At 45.6% G+C, this 19,507-nt stretch overlaps 2 protein-coding genes across 3 annotated transcripts in view; both read left to right on the top strand.

The window, feature by feature from the left end:
* HSF2BP (heat shock transcription factor 2 binding protein) overlaps nt 1–1,542 on the top strand; it is a 124,389-nt gene extending 122,847 nt beyond the window's left edge. Inside the window, exon 8 of the mRNA XM_064152618.1 lies at nt 953–1,542. Coding sequence (XP_064008688.1) covers nt 953–981 — 29 coding nt within the window. The 3' untranslated portion in view covers nt 982–1,542. The remainder of the gene's footprint in view (nt 1–952) is intronic.
* A 3,012-nt stretch (nt 1,543–4,554) lies between these two features.
* SIK1 (salt inducible kinase 1) lies at nt 4,555–18,350 on the top strand. Of its 2 annotated transcripts, none has more exons than XM_064152615.1 (14): nt 4,555–4,779; nt 5,051–5,285; nt 6,209–6,325; nt 8,906–8,969; nt 9,207–9,368; nt 9,636–9,760; nt 9,863–9,986; nt 10,964–11,187; nt 11,409–11,558; nt 12,192–12,314; nt 12,539–12,764; nt 13,442–13,717; nt 14,270–14,501; nt 15,265–18,350. In XM_064152615.1, the coding sequence occupies exons 2-14, from the start codon at nt 5,133–5,135 to the stop codon at nt 15,683–15,685; spliced, it is 2,397 nt and encodes a 798-aa protein (XP_064008685.1). In that variant the 5' UTR covers nt 4,555–4,779; nt 5,051–5,132; the 3' UTR covers nt 15,686–18,350. The 2 variants fall into 2 exon arrangements, with proteins under 2 accessions (XP_064008685.1, XP_064008686.1); XM_064152616.1 differs by having other exon boundaries at nt 4,555–4,807.
* Nucleotides 18,351–19,507: the final 1,157 nt, after the last annotated feature.

The raw sequence follows: 19,507 nt of genomic DNA, 5'->3' as shown, positions 1-19,507 counted from the left end.
AGACCACCTTGTTTGTCCTGTGTTTGTACTTCCCTTAATACAAACAAAACCAGTCATAGCCTTGATATTAACAGTAGATTCTGTAGCACATTCTATTTGGGAAAGTAAAGAACACTAGCATGCCTGGTGATGACCTTTGAAAAAAGCTGTTTTATAGTCCTACATAAAGATGAATGCTGAAGAGAAGCTTTACGCACCATCGTTCCACAAGACAAGCTCAATGCATTGTGTTAGGGAAATGTCATCACCTCATTCATTATGAAATGCTGCAAACACTAATGACAAAAGATCATTGTTGTGATCGTAATTATGTAAGTCTGATGCAATAATTATGACCAAAGACATTCCAGTGGTTTGAATTTTATTTCTGGATTCCAGTGTGATGCCCCAATAAGGATGTGCTAGCTTTAAAGTACTTTTGCCAAAATTGCAGCAGCAGCCCAGATTTTTTCAAATACAAAGACACTTTGAAATCATAATAGAAAGAGCCATGCACCATTTTCCCCAAGATAATGCCTCTGTCTTTAAAATAAGCTTGCAAGTATTTGAATTCATTACCTCCTCATCTCTACTTGAAAGGTCACTATATGATTTGGAATGGGACACCTTCCAGTTTGTTTTTTTCTAGGCCAGCCTGACCAGAGTTCCTTGGTGTGACCAGGAACATCTCCATTGACTTCAGGATGGTTTTAATCAATTAAACCATGTAAATTATGAGATGCTGAAAACAGCCCAACAAATCTGATTTTCAAAATAATCACACTGATGTTTTTGGGGGGAAGGGGAAATGAAAATTAAACTACATCCATACTGCAAGTAGTGCCCCAGCAAACCTGCCACAGCAAACCAGGCTGACTTCAACTGTGGAAGGCAAAATGGGTAGAAAGGAATGCTTCTGTTTTGCAGCTTTGTTTTCTTTTCAACAAGTGAAGAAAGTTGCTATTGTTTTCAGTTTGTTTTCAGACTGATAGAAAATGCTGAGTGAAATGACTGAAGGTTGAATTGCTGGAAATATCTTCAACATGAGTTCTGGAAAGCATCAGTCTTCATGCATATTCCCATCTGTAGACCGTGCCACCCTTAGGGAGGGAGTACAAGACTGCTGCAATGGAAAAACTTAGCAGTGCTGTCCTCCCAGCTTCTCCCTCTTTCTAGGGAAATCAAAGGAACATCCTTGTGGAGATACTTTGGAAAGTGCCTCTCCGCGGTTCTTGTTTTTCTACCCTCATTACATGCATGCTGGTCCTGTAATTACATCTCTCCTGACCGTGGATGTTTCTCTGAGGTGGTTCCTCCTTCAGGATATCCAAAACACCAGAGGGCAGCAAAAGTGTTGAAGCAGAAATTGCAAAAGCACCAACCTTCCCAACAGAAGCACCTGTGCGATGATAAAAAGTCATTGCATAAGAGGTTCAAAATGCCTTGACAGTAGCAGTTCATAGGGAATGTGGTAGAAAATCGATGCAGTTATGACACTGCCAAAGCTGTGCAAGGGCTATTTCTGAGCAGTATTGCTGAAAGCTGCTGTGACCCATATGTATGAAAACAGAACAGAAATACCAAAAGATTGTTCAAAGTAATAGATGCAGGAAGTCTTTAGCTCTCAGTAAAATCATGCAATAGTGTTATGTATCTTAAAAATTATGTATTCCCTTCTCCAATGCAGAAACTGTATGTAACCCACCCTCTGGACTAGAGACTGCAGTTCCGAGTACCTTCTGTAGCTAACAACACTTGCCAGTTCTTGCCTTATCCATCTAATGCAGGTAATGAAAATCAAGATTGTGAGTTCTCCTCAGTGTAGCCCTCTGGGGTGGTCTTATACTCTCCAGGCGGTTCCACATCACAGGTGTGTCTGCTTCTCCTTAGGATGGAAGCATTGTAAGATGTTAGGGAGAGCACCAAATCTAGCCCCATTGTTGTGAACAAAAAGAAATTCTCAGTTCTTTAAAAAGAAGTACAAATCCAATGCTTCTAGCTGAAGCTGGCAATCTTCCGTGTTCTTTCTGAAAAGACCAGTACTCTTTGCCATCCCAAACCACTTAATCAATTTCAAACGAAAACAGCAACTATAATTAAAGGAAAATCCCACCACAGCAGAGGAGCCATTATTAAGGTAATTTTTTCCTCTATAACTCCTGGGGCGCTGTTCACATGCAGTTGCTACTGTATGTGCTGTTTGTGCGTCACCTTCTTACCACGACCTCCGTGGAGAATATACTGTTAGCTTAATAATAACAATAATAATAATGTCAGCTCTTCATGTGAGTTATTCAAGGCACTGTGTAAGCACTAATTGAATGCTACAATAGCCCGAGTTCCCTCTGTGCTGTTACCCCCTCCCCTTTTACAGTGAATGCCATAGCAGTCCCACGACCTGGGTCACACCACTGCCTCTATGCAAGCAGCTCCCATTTTTCTACTCCTGACCACCAAGCTCTGCAAAGTGCTGCCCCCTCCCAGCACCCTTTTGAGTCTTGCAGACCGCCAGCCTGCCTGCTGGCAGTTAAACACACACAGGGCCAGCATGTGTTTTGTGCAATGGTCAAGATAAGCAAAGCTTAGGGGTGACTATCAGGTGTTATTTCTCCATGTTTCTAGGAGAAAGAGCCTGCAGTGTAACTGACCTCCCATAGGGCTAGCACCTATGTTACAGTGGGTAACACGAGCACTGTAATTCACTAGGTAAGTCGAGGAACTCCTTGCTCCACTACAGTGTCCCAATGGATCTCTCTCAAGTGTGTTGCTGACACACAGCTCATGTATCACGTAATTTGATTTATGCAGAGCACCATATTTTTCTCATCCTGTCTTTTAATTAATAAAATACCCTACCAAACAGTTTGCTTTCCTCTCATAATGGGTCCCTCTTGAGCCGTTTAGAAGTCATCCATGGACATGAAGGAGATCACCAACTACAGCTGAAAACAGTCATCCCAATTGCTTTGAAAAATCTGTAGTGTGAAGCAGAGCTATAGCCCTTCCACCCAGAGCATCACCTTATTTCGAGCAGTCTGCAAATCCATTTTGCACAGTGCCTCTGGGTGGAAGAGGAAGGTCACTACCCAGTGTACTATTGGCCATGATGGTCAGGTTAGGGGTTGAGACTGAGACAGTCTTCCAGTCAAGACCCTAAATACTGACTGAAAAATTACATGTCTGAAAAAAACCTATGCTGCCTCTGTTTAATACAGGAGATAAAGCTGAGTAACAGATGTGACAGGCATCATTCAAGGGTTCTTTTTCAGCCTGAATTGGAATTTGTGACCAAACATTTCAGTCACTTGCTGTGTGAAGGCTGAAGTCTTTGCATATTTGAAATTAGTGCATCTTCTCCTTCACATCTGACCTTGAAAAGAACCACCTGGGTGCTTCCAGGATGCTGAGGTTCAATCCTAAAGAGCCTCCTTCAGTCTTGGTGTGCAAAAAGGTAACTTTCCAAGCCTCACTTCCAGACCAGAGCTGACAGCACCACAGGTGTAACCTGAACACAGGACTAAGTTGCCAAAGTATCACAGGACTGCATACATGAGTTTTTATTATTCTTTCCCTTCCTGCCTGTGCCCAGCTGGTGGACCCAGAGGGTTACTGTCCCCAGGTTGGGTTGGCTCCAGTTTCGGGTTGCAGAGGAGATGGTCAGCAGCAGACCCCGACAGCTCTATGGAAACAACGGGAACGGAAAGCGGCTTTGCGCAGGGGGAAGCGGGTCAGTATCCCGCCGCGGGCCTCGGTGCAAAAGGTGGTCGGCCACAGACCTCCTTGCGCTTTGGCCATAGGTAAGAACGTCCCCGCAGGGCCGCGGCCACACGTCCACGGCGGCCAATGGGACAGCCCTTGTCGGTGGCCCCACACCCCGGCAAGTTCCGACAAAGGGCGAGTACTGGCTCGGTAGGCGATATGTGGCTAGCAGGGGCCTGGCACCTCAGCGAGCAGGTCCGGGGAAGTCACCGGGGCTGGGTGAGGCGGTGGCCTCGTCTCGTGCGGATTTACCGCGGCGTTCGCAATCTCCACATCTCTGCCGAGCCCTCGGCAGGGCGCCGCGGCTGCGAGCACATCCTGCCCGAGGCGGGCTTCTCGCTGCCAGCGGCCTCGGGCGCTCCGGGGCCTGGGGGCAGACCCGCGCCACGCCAGTCCCCACGTCCCCTGCCGCGGCGGAGCGGCCGCGGGGCGGCTAACGGCGGCCACGGCCCCGCGCCGCGGCGGCTGAGGCGCGCACCGTGAGCGCCGGCAGGGGGCGACCCCGCCGGGACAAGGGGCGCGTCACGTGACAGCAGAGAGCCCGAGGCGGGGGGGGAGGGAACAGGAGACCCAGCGGCCCCCTCCTCCCTCCGCCCTGACGTCACCGCCCCTCCGTCTCCCGGGCGACGGCTCCATCAGCGCGCGCGTCAGCGCCGCCCGTTCCCCGGCAACGGCCCGGTGTCTCGCGCTCCTCCAGCCTCGCGCCCGGGCGCGCGTCTCGCTGGCGTCAAAGTGACGTCAATGGGCCCGGCTCGGCTTTCGGCGGTGGGCGGGGGGAAGAGGCGGGAGGGAGGGCGGAGTGTGCGTGGAGCGGGGCCGGCGGAGCGGGGCGGCGGGGAGCGGGGGGCGGGGGGGGCCGGGACATCCCGCGTGCTCCCGCCTGCCCCCCGGCGCACGCACGCATGCACACACACAGGCACACTCACTCGCACACACGCATTACGCACACCCTCGCGCACACACCCCACCGCGGCGGCGGCGGCACAGCCCGGCGCCAGCAGCCGCGGAGAGCTCCCGCCTGCCCGCCCGCCAGCCGGCCAGGTACGACTTCTCAGCGACTGCCTCGACGGTGTGCACAACGGCCGTGCGGGGCGGCTGTGGGGCGCGCGGGGCGGCGGCGACGCGCGCGCGGGTTCCGGAGCGGCGAACATGCAGCCGGCGTCGGGCGGCCGGGGGTGAGAGGGACCGGAGCCGCTGCGGGTTCGGACGGGGCGGCCGCGGCTGTAGGGACGGGGAGGGATGAGCCCGTCGAGTTGTGAGAGAGATCCGGCGGCCGGGTCCAGGTCTGACGGAGTGTGCCGTCTCCGTGCAGGTGCGAGCGCCCGCGTCCCCGGGGCAGTGCGGATGCTCCCCTCTTAAGGCGCGGCGTGCGCGGCTCGCCACCCGCCTAAATCATGGTGATCATGTCAGAGTATACCGCCGTGCCCGCTGCCGGACAAGGCCAGCAGCGGCCTCTGCGAGTCGGCTTCTACGATATCGAGAGGACCTTGGGAAAAGGCAACTTCGCGGTGGTCAAACTGGCCAGGCACAGGGTGACCAAAACGCAGGTGAGTGCAGGGCTTCGGGTCTGCGGGGGTTTGAGGGATGTGGGGTCTGCAACTTTGCTGGGCCGGCAGCCGTGGGCTGCCTCTACGAACCTCCTGAAATAAAGTGTCGCTGGAGATGAAGAGAAGCGGCAGCGAGCTTCTTAAAGTCGTGCCTTGTTAACCGTACACCGGGAGCTGATGTGGTTGTTCATAGGAGCTTCGAGTTTTCCCGGTGTGTTCAAGTTCACGTAAAATCAAGCCAGAGCGAGAATATATGTATTAAAAAAGAGCACTTTGGAGTGTTATGGTAGGCTCATTGAGTTACTTCGTCTTAGTTTGCTAGAAAGTCCAACAAAACCAAGGATCTTTTGAAGACTTTCTATGCTTTTAATAGTTTTCGTTCAATATGTGTGCTTCAAGAACAAAGAACTTTGGACTCAAAGATCTTACAGGCCTTTTCCAACCTAAACGATTCGACGATTCTTAGCTTGCAGCGTTACCTTCCTAATTTATTAGTGGGCATGCAACTGTATTTATGGTGCATGTCAGAGTTCTATCAGTCGCTACAGCTGAAAATAGTCTGTTACAGGGAATCTGTTTTTTCGCTGGCATGGGATGGATTAAAAGATTTACGGAATCCTGTCGTGTTAATTTCTGCAGTTCTGTTCACTACCTTACGTCTAATCCTTTGACGTAGGTTAAAAAAGAAAAAGGCAATGTTCTGCTTTGTGAATTCTGTGCATTTCAGGAAAAACAGAATCACTTTTCTCAAGTCTGTACTTTAAAAGCTACTTTACCTGGATTTTGCGAGGGGGATGTATGTGTGCGTGTCAGGGACTGTTGTCTTTTTTTTTTCCTCTTTCAAGAGATGTTAGCAGTAGCAGTACCTATTTTGTAACACCTGGGGTTACTTTATTATTATTATTATTTGGTTTAATCTGCAGGTTGCAATAAAAATAATAGACAAAACAAGGTTAGACCCGAGCAATCTGGAGAAAATTTATAGAGAAGTTCAGATAATGAAGCTTTTGAATCATCCCCATATTATCAAGCTCTATCAGGTAAGAGAGTGGCTTTGAAATGTAATGTACACAGGTGATACGTACTTGTGCTCATTTCTTGTATATGATTTTGCATCAATTATTTGCAGACGGATTGCATGTTGAATTACTTCTTGAAAAACACTTAAACTGTTGTGTTTGAGGATGTTTTGAAGTAGTTTATCATTCTTTGCTTCAGATTCTGGTACATTAGACGGCTTTTTTACGAAATTTGTTGTAAAATTGACAATTAAAACTAGGGTGAAATTTGTTTCAGATTGAGGAACTGATTATCTGAACTTCTATAATTAACTTGCCTTTTCTAGATCCTCTGCTTTTCCAGTTTAGAGGATGAGAACTTCTTATGTGCTTTCGTGAAGTGGAAGACTTAAGTTCATGTAGAGTAGCAGAGAAGAAAGCATAAAAGTTGAATTTGCCCTAAGTGGAAGGGATTTAGGGTCAACGACAATTAAACCAAATCTATCAAGTAGGAAGTTTAAGTTGCTATCTAATCTAATTATTGGAATTCTAAACAGATAATAAAAAGGTAGTAAATGTTGGTGTCCTAGAATATGTAAAAAAATTACCTGTTTGATTGTTCTTTTCCAAATTGTCTAATTTTGAAAGTGAATTTTAAATGCCTTTCCCCTTGTAGAGTTTCACAGTGTGAAATTTGGTTTAAGTTCTGTTTCTGTGTGATGGGTGTTTTTAACAGTAAGAACAAACTACTGTGTTGTTCAGAAAACAGGACCACATCTGACTAGTGAGCAAGGATTGCTTTGCAAAGTCTAAATATTTGATCTAATTAGCATTTGGTGTAAGTTCCTCTTAATCATCTTAAATAGTGCCATGTGGATTTAAGAAGATGAGGTATCGCAGACTGTCTGGGCCTGGCTAGAAGGGCAGGGAAGAGAGAGGGGATAGATAGATGAAGCAGATCTAGAAGTCTGTGTGCAGTAGTAAACACTATTATCAGCTACAGACTTACCATGGAGTTCATCAGCTTTAAAAAAAAAAAAGTGGGGGATGAAAAATTAATTAATATGTAAGGGCAAAGAGCCAGTAAGGCAGGTGCTTAAGCAAGGCGTTTTTGCCTTGACACACATGAAGTGCTTGATACTTACAGCATTAACAATCATAACAAAAATTACTCTGTGTTAACATCTGACGTCACTGATGCCCATAAGGCACTATGGGCTAAACAGAAAGATGCCAACAGTTGGATTGATTTCATCTCAGTGGAATGATGTGGGTGAAAATACTGTTTTGAAGCTTTTAGAAAAGCAGGTTAAATTCCATCTAGTTGAACCACTTCACTGGATGGAGTAAACGATGTTGGTCATGGACCATAATTTCTTTTCAGTGAAGTTTTCTTTTCTTTGTTGTTGTAACTGATGCTTTACCTGTTTGGTGGAGACTGAGAAGCAGGGATGGAATTAGATGACATACCAGTGTAGGGTGTGTGTTCTTGTGTTATTTCATCATTGTTTTAGTTTCAGCACAGCGTCTTAATTTCATCCAGCTGGCAACTTTCCCAGAACACTTTCCTTCAGTTTTTTAAACTGGGAACCTCTCTTCCTTTGCTCCCTGTTTGTTTATTTTTGTTTCGTGGCTGTGTGTACTTGTAGTGAGGGGAGGACAAAAGTCTTGGAAAAAAGGTTACATGTTAGAAGCCTGCAAATTGCAGCTTTTGAAGTGGTGTTGATGCTTTTTTTTTTCCGATCATTAACCTGCTCTGAACCTTCTGCTTCCAGAACAAAGTATCTGCTTCTTGAGAGTCCCAGTTCCAAAAAACTACTGTGTTTTATAATCTGAATGCAACATTTGAATGATGTGCCCTAGCAACTGAAAATGAATCTGCTCAGCGTTTCTCATTTGTTGTTTGAGTTTTAGTTCTGGGGTTTATTTTTCCCTCCAAAGGAAAAAAAAATAACTGTCAAAATAAGTTGGTGATAGATAAGTGAATGCTGAGCAATATATTGGCAGTTGTTGACGTGCATCAAGCATTGCTGTTACACAAACAGCAACCCATTGTCACTTGCATGGGAGCCTTGCCATGTCCCTAGACAACACCAAATGGAAGCAGGATATTTGATACTACTTCTTGATTTGTCCAAGTTGCAAATCTCTCTCTGAATCTGAGTGCCTGCTAGCCTTGAAACAAGAGTGACTTTATGTGAATTACTGTGTCTTTGCATGTTCAAAATACATCAGATGGGTTGTAAACCAGCATATATTAACAAAGCAAAACAAAACAACCTCAGGGAAGTCCATGAAATTATTAAAATGCTCATCAGTTATCTTGTGGAGATTAAATGGCATGGTAATGGTGAGAAGAACAAAATACAGTGTACCTGTGCCTATATATATAATAGCATGCAAAGCCATTGTATATTGTAGGCGCGTGAGCACTGATTTGTTATCTTTTTCATTACCAGTTTGCTTGGTGAGAACATTGTGGTGCAAAATTAGATGCCTTTACTGACATTTGCTATGGCAAATAAGTAATTGAACTGATGTGTTTCAGAATACACTTAGGAAAATGAATGAAACTACAGAGGTTTGCATTTTTCTTAAGCATGTCCTCTTGTGTCTTTACAGGTTATGGAGACAAAGGATATGCTTTACATTGTTACTGAGTTTGCAAAGAATGGAGAAATGTTTGGTAAGTTCTCACCATCAGAGCTAACAGTTCTTTAGATTTAGAAACCATGGCTTTATTGTCATTCCTGAGTTATATACATATACACATACATACATACATATATATTCTCATTTAAAATCCATGGTTGATGGATTGACAATCCATGGTTGTCAAACAGGGAGTGCAGCACCTGCAGGATCATGAAGAATTTTCTCCAGGTGTTTCTAAATTCTGTGCCTCTTTCGTTTTGTCTTGCAGATCATCTGACCTCCAATGGGCACTTAAGTGAAAGTGAAGCACGGAAGAAATTCTGGCAGATTCTTTCAGCGGTGGAATATTGTCACAGCCACCACATAGTGCACAGGGATCTCAAGACAGAGAACCTTCTTCTAGATGCTAACATGAATATCAAGCTAGCAGGTAATGAGAAATAAAGGGTTACTCTGTAAACAACGTTAGCCCTGTAGTCAAATTCCATCTTAGAGGGATGATCCTATAATGTATTTATGGTAACTAAAAACAAAAGGTACTGACACTTCTCTGAACTTATCCTCTGGACAAAAGAGAGCAGCTGAAATGAATAGGCAGGGAACAAAGAAATACATCTGTTCTCCATTTTTTACTGCTTCTGAAATATTAGCATGTGATCGAGTGGTTTCTTAGCCCAGACTTTTGCTTTCATTCCAGATTTTGGCTTTGGAAACTTCTACAAGTCAGGAGAGCCCCTCTCCACTTGGTGTGGAAGCCCACCCTATGCAGCTCCTGAAGTTTTTGAAGGCAAAGAGTATGAAGGACCTCACCTTGATATATGGGTGAGCTCGGCATTCTTGGAAATTGCATTTGCACTTCGTGGTGATCTGTGAGCTTTCAAAATCATTCTTTCTGCTCACCTGCTGTGCTGTTTCTATTGACAGAGCCTTGGCGTGGTGCTGTACGTCCTTGTCTGTGGTTCTCTGCCTTTCGATGGACCCAATCTGCCAACTTTGAGGCAGAGAGTGCTGGAGGGGCGGTTCCGCATCCCTTACTTCATGTCCGAAGGTGCTTTTTTCAGATTCTTAATGTTAGAAGAGGATCTATAGGTAAAGGAATAGCTACCCTGTTCCTTCTTGAGGCAGTGACAGATGGGATTGGTTTTGCAATTGGCATCACTTTGTCTTTATGTGTCCAGTGATTTCCATAGAGCAGCACTTAGAGTTGAGGGGCTGGTTGCATTCATTGTCTTTTCTGTGATCTGCTTTATGGCGTATCTGAAACACTGTCATTTTCTTCCTTAAGAGTATCTCTGTGGATTACCAAACTACTTGACACTACCTGGAGAAATAATCACTCACAAAAGAGTGAAATCAGGAGTTTAATGAGACTAGCCTGCAGTGCTGAGATGGGTGTAGTTGTAAGACACTTATATTATACAGGTGGGGTGTGTTTCAGCGTGGGTAGGTGGTCAAGGAGAGTAGAATTAGTGGGCCTTAGCACTGTTCCTTGAACAGTCCAACAGTCTGGAGAGGAAAAGGAGCTCAAGAGTGTTACCACCTCTCTCTGCTTTGAATTTGAAAACAAACAAATGTACCTCTGTCTTCAAGTGAAAACCATCTTTTGAAGTCTGACCTTTATCCATTATAGCCATGAATGGCTTTGATTTCCTAGTTATAAATAAATACTCTGTATGTATGGACCAGGAAGTTTTTTGTGATGGGTTTCTATATTAAACTACCCATTTTAAGTGGATGTACTGGAACTGCTTCCACTCAGAACTAGCTCTCCTACAAGGTGCAAGGCCATCTGAAACCTGCTGGTATCCAGTACAGCTTAATTTCCTGTAGTGATGTGTTACTTTTGTGAAATGTCTGTAGTGCTATTTTGAATATCTGGTAGTCAGATCAGGCGTCAGCTGCTCAGAAACCTCTAATTCCTGTTTTCATAGACATCACACTGTTGCTGGGAAGGTTTCTTAGCAGTGACCTGGGGCTGAGCTGTTATTTTTACTCTTCTCTCATGAGTTTGTCTTTGTCATCCAGACTGTGAAACACTAATCCGACGGATGTTGGTTGTGGACCCAACCAAGCGAATAACCATTTCCCAGATAAAGCAGCACAAGTGGATGCAAGCTGACCCATCTCTTCAACAGCAGCAGTCTTTGTCCTTCTCCATGCAAAACTACAACTCCAACCTGGGTGACTACAATGAGCAGGTCCTTGGGATCATGCAAACACTTGGCATCGACAGGCAGAGAACTATTGAGGTGAGAAATGCTTCAGCACTGTCAGAATGCCAGTGATGCAGTCATACATATGTTATTCAGTGAGCAGCCTTGGTTCATTGTCACAATGTAGTAAAATCTTCATTGCACTTCTGGTTTTTAATTTATTTATTGAGTATGCTGTAGTGAGGCCTTAGTGATGAAATTTGGCTCCTTAGGTGCTGAGTTACCTGTAACTCAGGGGTCCTTTCAATGTCTTCTAGTCTCTGCAAAACAGCAGCTACAACCATTTTGCTGCGATTTATTACCTGCTCTTGGAGCGGCTGAAGGAGTATCGAAGCAGCCAGCTATCAAGTCGTCCAGCAACTGGCCGTCAGCAAAGGCCAAGGAGCTCTGAGATCAGCAATGTTGAGGTAAGCAAGGTCATTATTTACTGAAAAGCTGCCCCTGTTAGGTCTGTTTCTTCTGCTCCTTGCTATGGGAAAAGCTACAAGATTGTAGCTCTCAGTTTTCTGAAAACCAGTTCTGGTTTTGATGCCCCCTGACAGGACACAGCCACCTACTCTTCATCAGGGGGCTGAGTGTATACTAATGGCCTGTTAGGTAAGAAGTATCCAAAGAACAGTCTGCCTCCAGTGCAAGTCCATTATGAGCCAGATTAGGTGTCTCATAGAAATTCACCCTCTTAGGCATGTGTCAGTTACTGTTCTTTGTTACATGCCCTGTAGGATCCTCAGAAGCAGTCCATGAGCCAGTTGGTGTGTTTTTCTGCCATTCTTTTTCTTTTCCTCACCCCCAATTCTTTTTAAAGTGTGCTCTGGGTGCTCTTTCAGATTGTACTTCCAGTTAAATTGCCTAACTTAGGAGAAGGAGTTTTGTGTTTGTGTTGGCATTGAAAGACCAGCTTTGTTAATTTTTGTAGAGAATATGTGCAGAAAGCTTGGTGGAGGGTGGCAGGTGGCTTTGCAATTCCTTGAACCTCTAGTGTCTGAAAGTCGTGGAACTGCAGTGTATGTGATGGCTTCTGTGCCTCGATCTTTCTCCAGATGCCTCAGGACAGTCTTACTAGTGAAACCCTGCGATCATCTCTGCTTTACCAGCAGCCTCAGAGCCTGATTCAGCCATCCTTGCAGGCAGAAATGGACTGTGACATCAACAGTACAATACAGGTTGGTGTTCTCAGCTAAACTGTGTTCCTGTCCCCCACCCCGCATTGGCATTCTGCCGATTCAAGACAAGAGTGGTTGTGACTCTCTTGTTTTCTCTCTCCAATCTTTTGCTTGGCGTTTGGGCACGGTAGCATCTGAAACAGTGCATCTACTGGAGACATACCACAGGGCATTAAAAGATAACTCAGAAATAAGCAAAATCTGTGATCTGCCATGTTTTGCAGCCTGTATTCTTTCCTGTGGATCCCAACTTCAACGGGCTTTTCCGGAACCGCTCCATCTCCCCCAATAGCCTTCTGGAGACAACCATTAGCGAAGAAGTAAGGCAGGAGAAGGAGCTGGAAGATGAAATTAAGGCATATGATCACCCTATTCTCATCCCTAGCAACACTAGCAGGAGGCATACACTGGCTGAAGTGACCACTCATTTCTATCAGCATGCTCCTCCATGTAAGTAAGTCTGGGAGAGGTACAGTGTGTCCATAGCTGGGGGTAAAGGACAGAGAAGGAGTGCCATAGCTGGCAAATGCCTGGGGAGTTTGTATTGATTTTGACTAGGATAGAAAGGCCCAGAAAAGAGGTCTGTATTTTATCCTCCCTAGTTCTGTCCTCCCATAAATAAGCATAGCCCTTAAGGAAGAGTCAGTGCACTGTTGCATTTCTTCTAGATCATTCTTACCAGCAGAACCTAACCCTTCTCTGCTTGTTTCTGCTCTAGTACTGGGAAAGGTGAGGATGCCCAAACTTAAAACCAAGATCATCACTAAGTGTATTGGATACACATCTGGACCCTGTGAACTAAACAAACAAAGCTGTTCACAAAACAATCCAGTGCCAGAGTTGTTGTGCTAAGGAAATTCTGTAGGCCTGATCCAGCATAGCTGAGGTGGTGGCACTTAAGTTGCTTGCAAAGCCCTGTCAGCTGGACTGGAGGCCAAACTTAGGTTACCTGTTGATGACCCGTTGCTGGAATCAAGCTCTTTGACAACAGGAGCTGCTGGACACCTCTGCAGCTTATAGGTGCTTATTAGCAGCAGTGTAGGTGGGCAGAAGGCTCTGATGTCATGTTTGTTCCTTCCTGTACTCATCTTGGGAATGCTCTTTCTCTCCTTTCTTCCCCTCCATAGGTATAGTCATTTCCTCTTCTGCAAGCCCCACAGAGGGAACTAATTCAGACAGCTGCCTTACTTCATCTTCAAATGACAGCTCAGTGGCCCTGAGCAGCTGTTTGGCAGGTCAAGTAATGACGGGGAGTCCAGCCACAGCTCGGATGACGTCGTCCTTCCTAGCTTCCCAGTCTGACGCCCCAGTGTTACAAGCCCAGGGCTGCATGGGCGGTGCTTCTCTCCTGCCTGTCAGCTTCCAAGAAGGGAGACGAGCATCTGATACCTCATTAACTCAAGGTAATGTCTTCCTTGCTCTATTGCTGGAGGATAGCACTGTTCCAGCTGCCGCTAGAAAAGGGTAGCACACAGGGATACTTGCTTGCCTGAATTGGTGTTAGACCAAGACCAGCCACCTGGCGGTTCTGCCTCTTGTATTCATGGTTCCCGAGGGAGAATTGGGTGCCCTGAGGAAGGTACCTAGATGAGAGGTTCTCAGATACTGATTCAGCCTGCCCATGAAGATATTTCTGCTGCTGTGAGTGGGATGACAGGCTCCGCCTTCCTCCTAAAATACAGAGTGCACAACATCATGATTTCTGTACTTTTTTTCCTTGCTGTGCATGTGTCCATGTCCACAAGGGTGCAGCTGTCCCAAAGCCTGTTCTGTTACATAAATTTTGCTCTGACTACAAGGCAGAGGGGCGAACGTCAACTGAAGAGTCACGGTCTCTGCTAGCGCAGTTCTCACGCAAATGAAGGCAGCTGCCCAGAGAGGCTGATCTGTACAATAGGCTCCTAGGCAAATGCTAAGGAGGATTAAAGTGCATTTCTTTTCCTCGTGTCCCACAGGCTTGAAGGCTTTTAGGCAGCAGCTGCGGAAGAACGCTCGAGCCAAGGGGTTTCTCGGCTTGAATAAAATCAAAGGCTTTGCTCGGCAGGTGTGTCAGTCCTCCTCATCTCGGGCAGCACGGAGCGCCATGAGCCCTTTCCAACACACACAGCCCAACACCTGCATGTACAGCAGCAGTGGCAGCAGCAGAGAAGGAAGAAGCCTCTTGGAGGAGGTGCTACAACAGCAGAGGTGAGAAGCCGGCCCTGAGGTGTTTTGCTGTGTTCATTGGGTTTACCAAAGGAGGAGTAAACACAGCAAAAGAAGCTGGGGAGTTTGGTCACTGGGGATTCCTATCCTCCATCTTCACCATGTGTCAGCACATAAACTGCTTGGCTTCCTTTGTGGCTTCCTGTCCTGACACGTACCATGGGATGTGCACTTCCACTTAAAAATCTGGAGGCCAAATACTTGGAGGCTGGTGAATGGAGAAGCGATTTGGTACTGGGGGGAAAACATGACTTGGCCCCATTGCAAGCTCTGCTTTCCTTTGTTGGTTTTGGGAACGATTTCTTTCGTCCTCTGCCTCCTCCTGTAATTTTCTCATGGCAAGGAAGTGAGACCTTGTAATTTGGAAAAGTTACAGCCCACAAAGGAGGCACAGTTCCAGTGGCCTCAAATGCCATGTGTGGTGGCACCTCTTCATTCCCATGGAGAATGGAATTTCCGGTTTATCTGCACACATTGTCTGTGTAGCATCTATTATTAGCAGGCCAAATGGTGACTAGATAACCTTCTGATGACAATCACCCTCTCTAGCACGAGGAAAAGCTAAGTGAAAACACATTGGCACATTCAGCTTGCTCTAATTGTTCTGAGTGGGTAAGGGGAGGTTTGATGGAAGGAAACAAAGGGGAAAGTTATGGTCAGGGTTAAGAGCCAGAGAGGAGGAAGAAAAGTGTTAACCCATCCTAGGAGCGCAAATTAACCTCTTCCACTTTTGGATTTCGTTCAGAATGCTTCAGCTCCAGCATCACCAGCTGCTCCAGACGGTTTGTCCACAGGCTTCTCAGACATCTGCAGCAAATGGCATCCCCTCTTCAGATAGCATGGGTACCCACAAAGCATCCAATTCTCTTCTGTTGTCAGAGCTACAAAGAGAGAACTCATTTGAGCTGGCCTTTGCTGGCAACAGCCAGCTGCTCCAACCTCACTTCTTTGGTGTCAGCGTGTCACCGGTGTCCTCAGCAGCTCACCTTTTAGACACACACCTGTACATCAGCAGCAACGTTTCTCCAGTGGGCACCACCTTCTCTCAGCAGCAGAGTTTCTCTGTGCAGTCTCCAGGCTACGATGCTGTCACTCTGCAACATGGGGACTGCGAGATGGAGGACCTGACTTCCAACCAGCTAGGGAAGTTTGTCCTGGTCAAATGAGAACCTCAGCTCATGCTGCTTTCGTTGTGAAGAACTTCTACCACTGTTCCATGGCGTGTGTGGGTCCATGGCTGTCTGGTGTCGTGTGGAGGAGTGACTCTCAGAAGCAATAAATTTTGAAGTATGTGAAGAGGCTGTCTGGCTCAGAAAGCTAGCAACTTTATAGAAATGAAACAAGCAATATGTATGTCTTTTTGCTTCTACTATTCTTGCACTGAACAAATACGAATAGAAACTGAGGTTTTTTAAAGGAAAAATAATGACGGGGTAGGTGGGTGGGGCGTTTGTGGGGACAGGGAGGGATGTGGTTGGGGAAGAACTCTTTGGTACTGTACTCAAGTCAGACCAATACAGCTGTGCTGTTATGCAAGATTAGCAGCTGTCAGTAGTGGTGACACAGCAGGGAGAGGCTTTTCAAAGAAGGGACCAGAGCCTCCCTTTTTCACAATATTCATTTTTGGGTTTGTGAAGACGATTACCTCTTTCAAAGAAAATAAACAGAAAACCAGTGGCTTGCAGCATCTTGCATTTGCAGAAGACAGAAATGGAATCATTGCCATTTGCCATTTGTTGGGGTTTTTTCCTCCTGTTAACACTCATTTTATTTAAAGGAACCAATGTCCCCATTCCACACCCCACCCCCCCAGATAACTTATACGTTAGAGAAAAACTGTGAATTTCTTGCTTGATAACATCAGCTGGAAAAGCTTAAAAAGCCCTTCTAATTAGTACAGAAGCAAGTGTAATCTGTGGAAAATGTATCCCCTGATGTCACAGCCCAAACTGCATAACGCCTGGTCTTTTGCAGGGATGTTTGTTTGGGGGTGCTGTGTGTGTGTGCTGCACGCACACAAATATTTTGTTGGTCTGAATAATCTTTAGGAATCTTTTTATAAATGCTAAGTTTTTGTCATATTCTTGCAGAGACACTGAGAAGGGAAGCATTAGTGCTGGTGTGGTGATGGGAAGGGTTTTCTTTTTCAAAACCCCTCCCAGAGGTCGCCTACAAAGTTGCCCAAGGGGTGTTTCTTAGTGCTGCACATTGTTATTTCTGCTGCTAATTATGTTTTTAAGCATTTCATTATCAGGGTCCAAACAGAACTGACTCTTGGGGAAATGTGCAATATTGAGGTTATGATTATATACTGACAAAGACAAAAGGAATAGGCTAGAAGAGATTTCTACTCTAAAGGAGTACAGCTATTTCTGAACAAAACTGTATTAAAAGTGAGTAAAACAGCACAATCTTTGGGTGTTTGTTTTTGGTCGCTTTGTTTTTTTGGCATATTAGCAAACTGAGGTTTTTGGGTTAGATAGGTGTTTTTCCTATGGTTTTTAATGCTGTATATGTATATAAATAGGAAGCAGAAGACTACATAACACTAGGAATTTTTTTTATACTTTGTAATATGCTTATATTGTGTTTCTGGTATAAACCCCACTCCCCTCTCGAGGCAGAGCTTGACTTCCCATTGGTATCAGCAGAAGTTAGGCTCAGGCGTGAAGGGGAGAACAGACTGCACTCCTACAGAAACCAGTCGGGTAGGGAGTGCAAACTTGGGAAGCAGGTGAGCAAACAGTGAGCCAGCTTGGCTGGAAGCTGCCATCTGAATGTCAGAAAATAGCTGCATTCTGTCTAAATGCTTCAAGGACCCATCTCCCTCGTGTGACACAGGGTGCCTTCAAGTTACCTTGGCTTCATGCAACCTGCAGTATTACACATTTGCAAATAATACAGATACCTGTTTGGTTTGGTTTGAAAAAAGAAAAAAAAAAGCCAAAGATTGACCAGGTTAATCGGTAGGAGTAGAAAGGATTGAAGATGTCATGTGGCTCTGCCTGTGGCTCTCCATAAATGACCTCTTTTGTCTGTACGTCAGATCTGTGTGTCTATGTTGGTGCATCTCCAGCTTGCTGCTGCTGCTGTGTGGTTTGGAAGCTTCAAAACGAGAGAAAATTGCTCGAGTTGGATTTCTGTAAACGAGTGGTGCCTTGCAGCAGAGAAACACCAAAGTCTCATGCTCATTTGTAGTGGTTAAAAAAAAAAGACAACCAACAACACAAAAAAACAACAACGAGCCTCCCCCCCAACCCAAAACCCAGATTGCATGGGGATGGCTGGTGGAGGGCAAGAAGAAGCCAGCTCATCACAAAGCAGCAACTTTGCCTTCAGTTTTGGTAGGGGTAGCACACATACTTTAAAACACAGTTTCCTCTTCAGCATTTGTTTTGTTTAATGCCATGGATCAAAAGGCCACAGATTCTTTTGGTTCCTGTCCTGAGCAATGACAAGCACTTTACTTTCATAGTTTTGTTTGGGTTGGGTTTTTTTGTTTGTTTGTTTCAGGTTTGGTTTTGGTTTGTGGTTTTGTTTTTGTTTTTTTCCAATTGCTGTAGAACCTCTTTGGAATTATTGCTGGAGCAGAAAGAGGTCATTTTAAAAGTTTGTTTTGGGTTTTTTTTTGTAGATGGCAGTGCTGTTCTGCAGACTGCAATGCAATAGGGTATTTAAAGACACTACATGATTGGTTTAATTAAGATGTATAGTTTATTTTTTATCACGACTGAACAATCATTTTATTTCTTTTGTTAAAATGAGAGGTGTACACCAAAATGATTAGTCAATGTGTTTTATTTAATATTTAAATAAAAAAACGTTTTAAAATTGTTGTCTTGCAGCTGATTCTGTGGCATATTTTCTCTTGATGCGTGCCCATGACTTACATAGTTAAGACTCATTGGAACGCCTAAGTCCATGGGACATTACTGACACTTTCTATTACATACTAAATGAAGAGGAATGGCAGGCTCACAAATCTGATAATGGGATATTGAGCCTTTCACTGGTAGGCAATCTGTCTGAATCTAACCCAAGTCCCTAGTAATCTGGTTATAAAATCTGACAGCAAGAGAGGTCGGTGGAGTGAAAATGGTCAAGCATGGTTTGGGCATTGCCAGATGAGCAGTCTGTCCATGTCACCTTGCTCTGAAAGAGGCCCCGGCCAGATTAAGGCAGTGATGGGAAAAGAGCAAAAGGGAAGAGAGAGGGAGGGATTGATTCCAGGGGTAGTGGCTTTGCTCCTTCAACATACAATTTGAAATTACAAATTCTGGGAAGGTGCAGGCTTAGCTGGCCTGGCAATGTGTGTACAGCACTCGCTGCCCTGCGCTGCAGTGTGTGTACAGCACTCGCTGCCCTGCGCTGCAGTGTGTGTACAGCACTCGCTGCCCTGCGCTGTGGAGCTACCTTGTAAGCTTTAAACTGGCTGAGAGGTTCCTGCTGCGACTGCACACAGCAACTGCCGTTGCTGCAGGTGTGGATGCACATCGGCTCTGGCAAGAGCAGCTGTGAGAGTACTCAAAACAGCTGACTGTAAACTGAGTGGGAATGAAGTTCATGATATTGTTTACCAAACGCAGGCTGGGACAGAAATGGGCAAAAGGAAGGGAAGCGGCTGGGTGGCAGGAGGCTGTTTGGAAAAGGGGCCTGTGGGCTCATGCTTGGGGGGAGAGTGAATAAGACCAGCCTGGCCATGCTCCTTAGACTCTGGAACCAGATCCTCAGTCCCTTCTGCAGATTTGCTCCACTCTGTTTCGATCTGCACCTTTGAGAGACATGCATAGCCCTGGGCTGTGGGCTGCACAGACTGCACACAGTGTGAGCGGTAGAAGGCTTTGTGTTCTGCACATACAGTTAGAAGGAGGACTAGGATGTGTTTCACCTGCAAAGGGACCCCTAAATATTTTATACCTCTAGTTTAACCTGGCAAAAGAAAGGATTTTTTTTCCTCCCAACAGGAAGTGGTGTGGGTTGTTTGGTTT

Source organism: Pogoniulus pusillus, chromosome 12 (assembly GCF_015220805.1).
Source record: "Pogoniulus pusillus isolate bPogPus1 chromosome 12, bPogPus1.pri, whole genome shotgun sequence".
NCBI classification, from domain to species: domain Eukaryota; kingdom Metazoa; phylum Chordata; class Aves; order Piciformes; family Lybiidae; genus Pogoniulus; species Pogoniulus pusillus.
Note: the sequence above shows the minus strand (reverse complement) of the source record. Positions and strands in the feature narration are given on the sequence as shown.

What these genes read in the sequence shown, in the direction of transcription:
- SIK1 (XM_064152615.1), top strand. Translation starts at nt 5,133, where the DNA reads ATGGTGATCATGTCAGAGTATACCGCCGTGCCCGCTGCCGGACAAGGC. An exon ending in ACAGGGTGACCAAAACGCAG is followed by an intron (nt 5,286 to 6,208) that starts GTGAGTGCAGGG and finishes TTTAATCTGCAG; the next exon opens with GTTGCAATAAAAATAATAGA. An exon ending in GAGGTGCTACAACAGCAGAG is followed by an intron (nt 14,502 to 15,264) that starts GTGAGAAGCCGG and finishes GATTTCGTTCAG; the next exon opens with AATGCTTCAGCTCCAGCATC.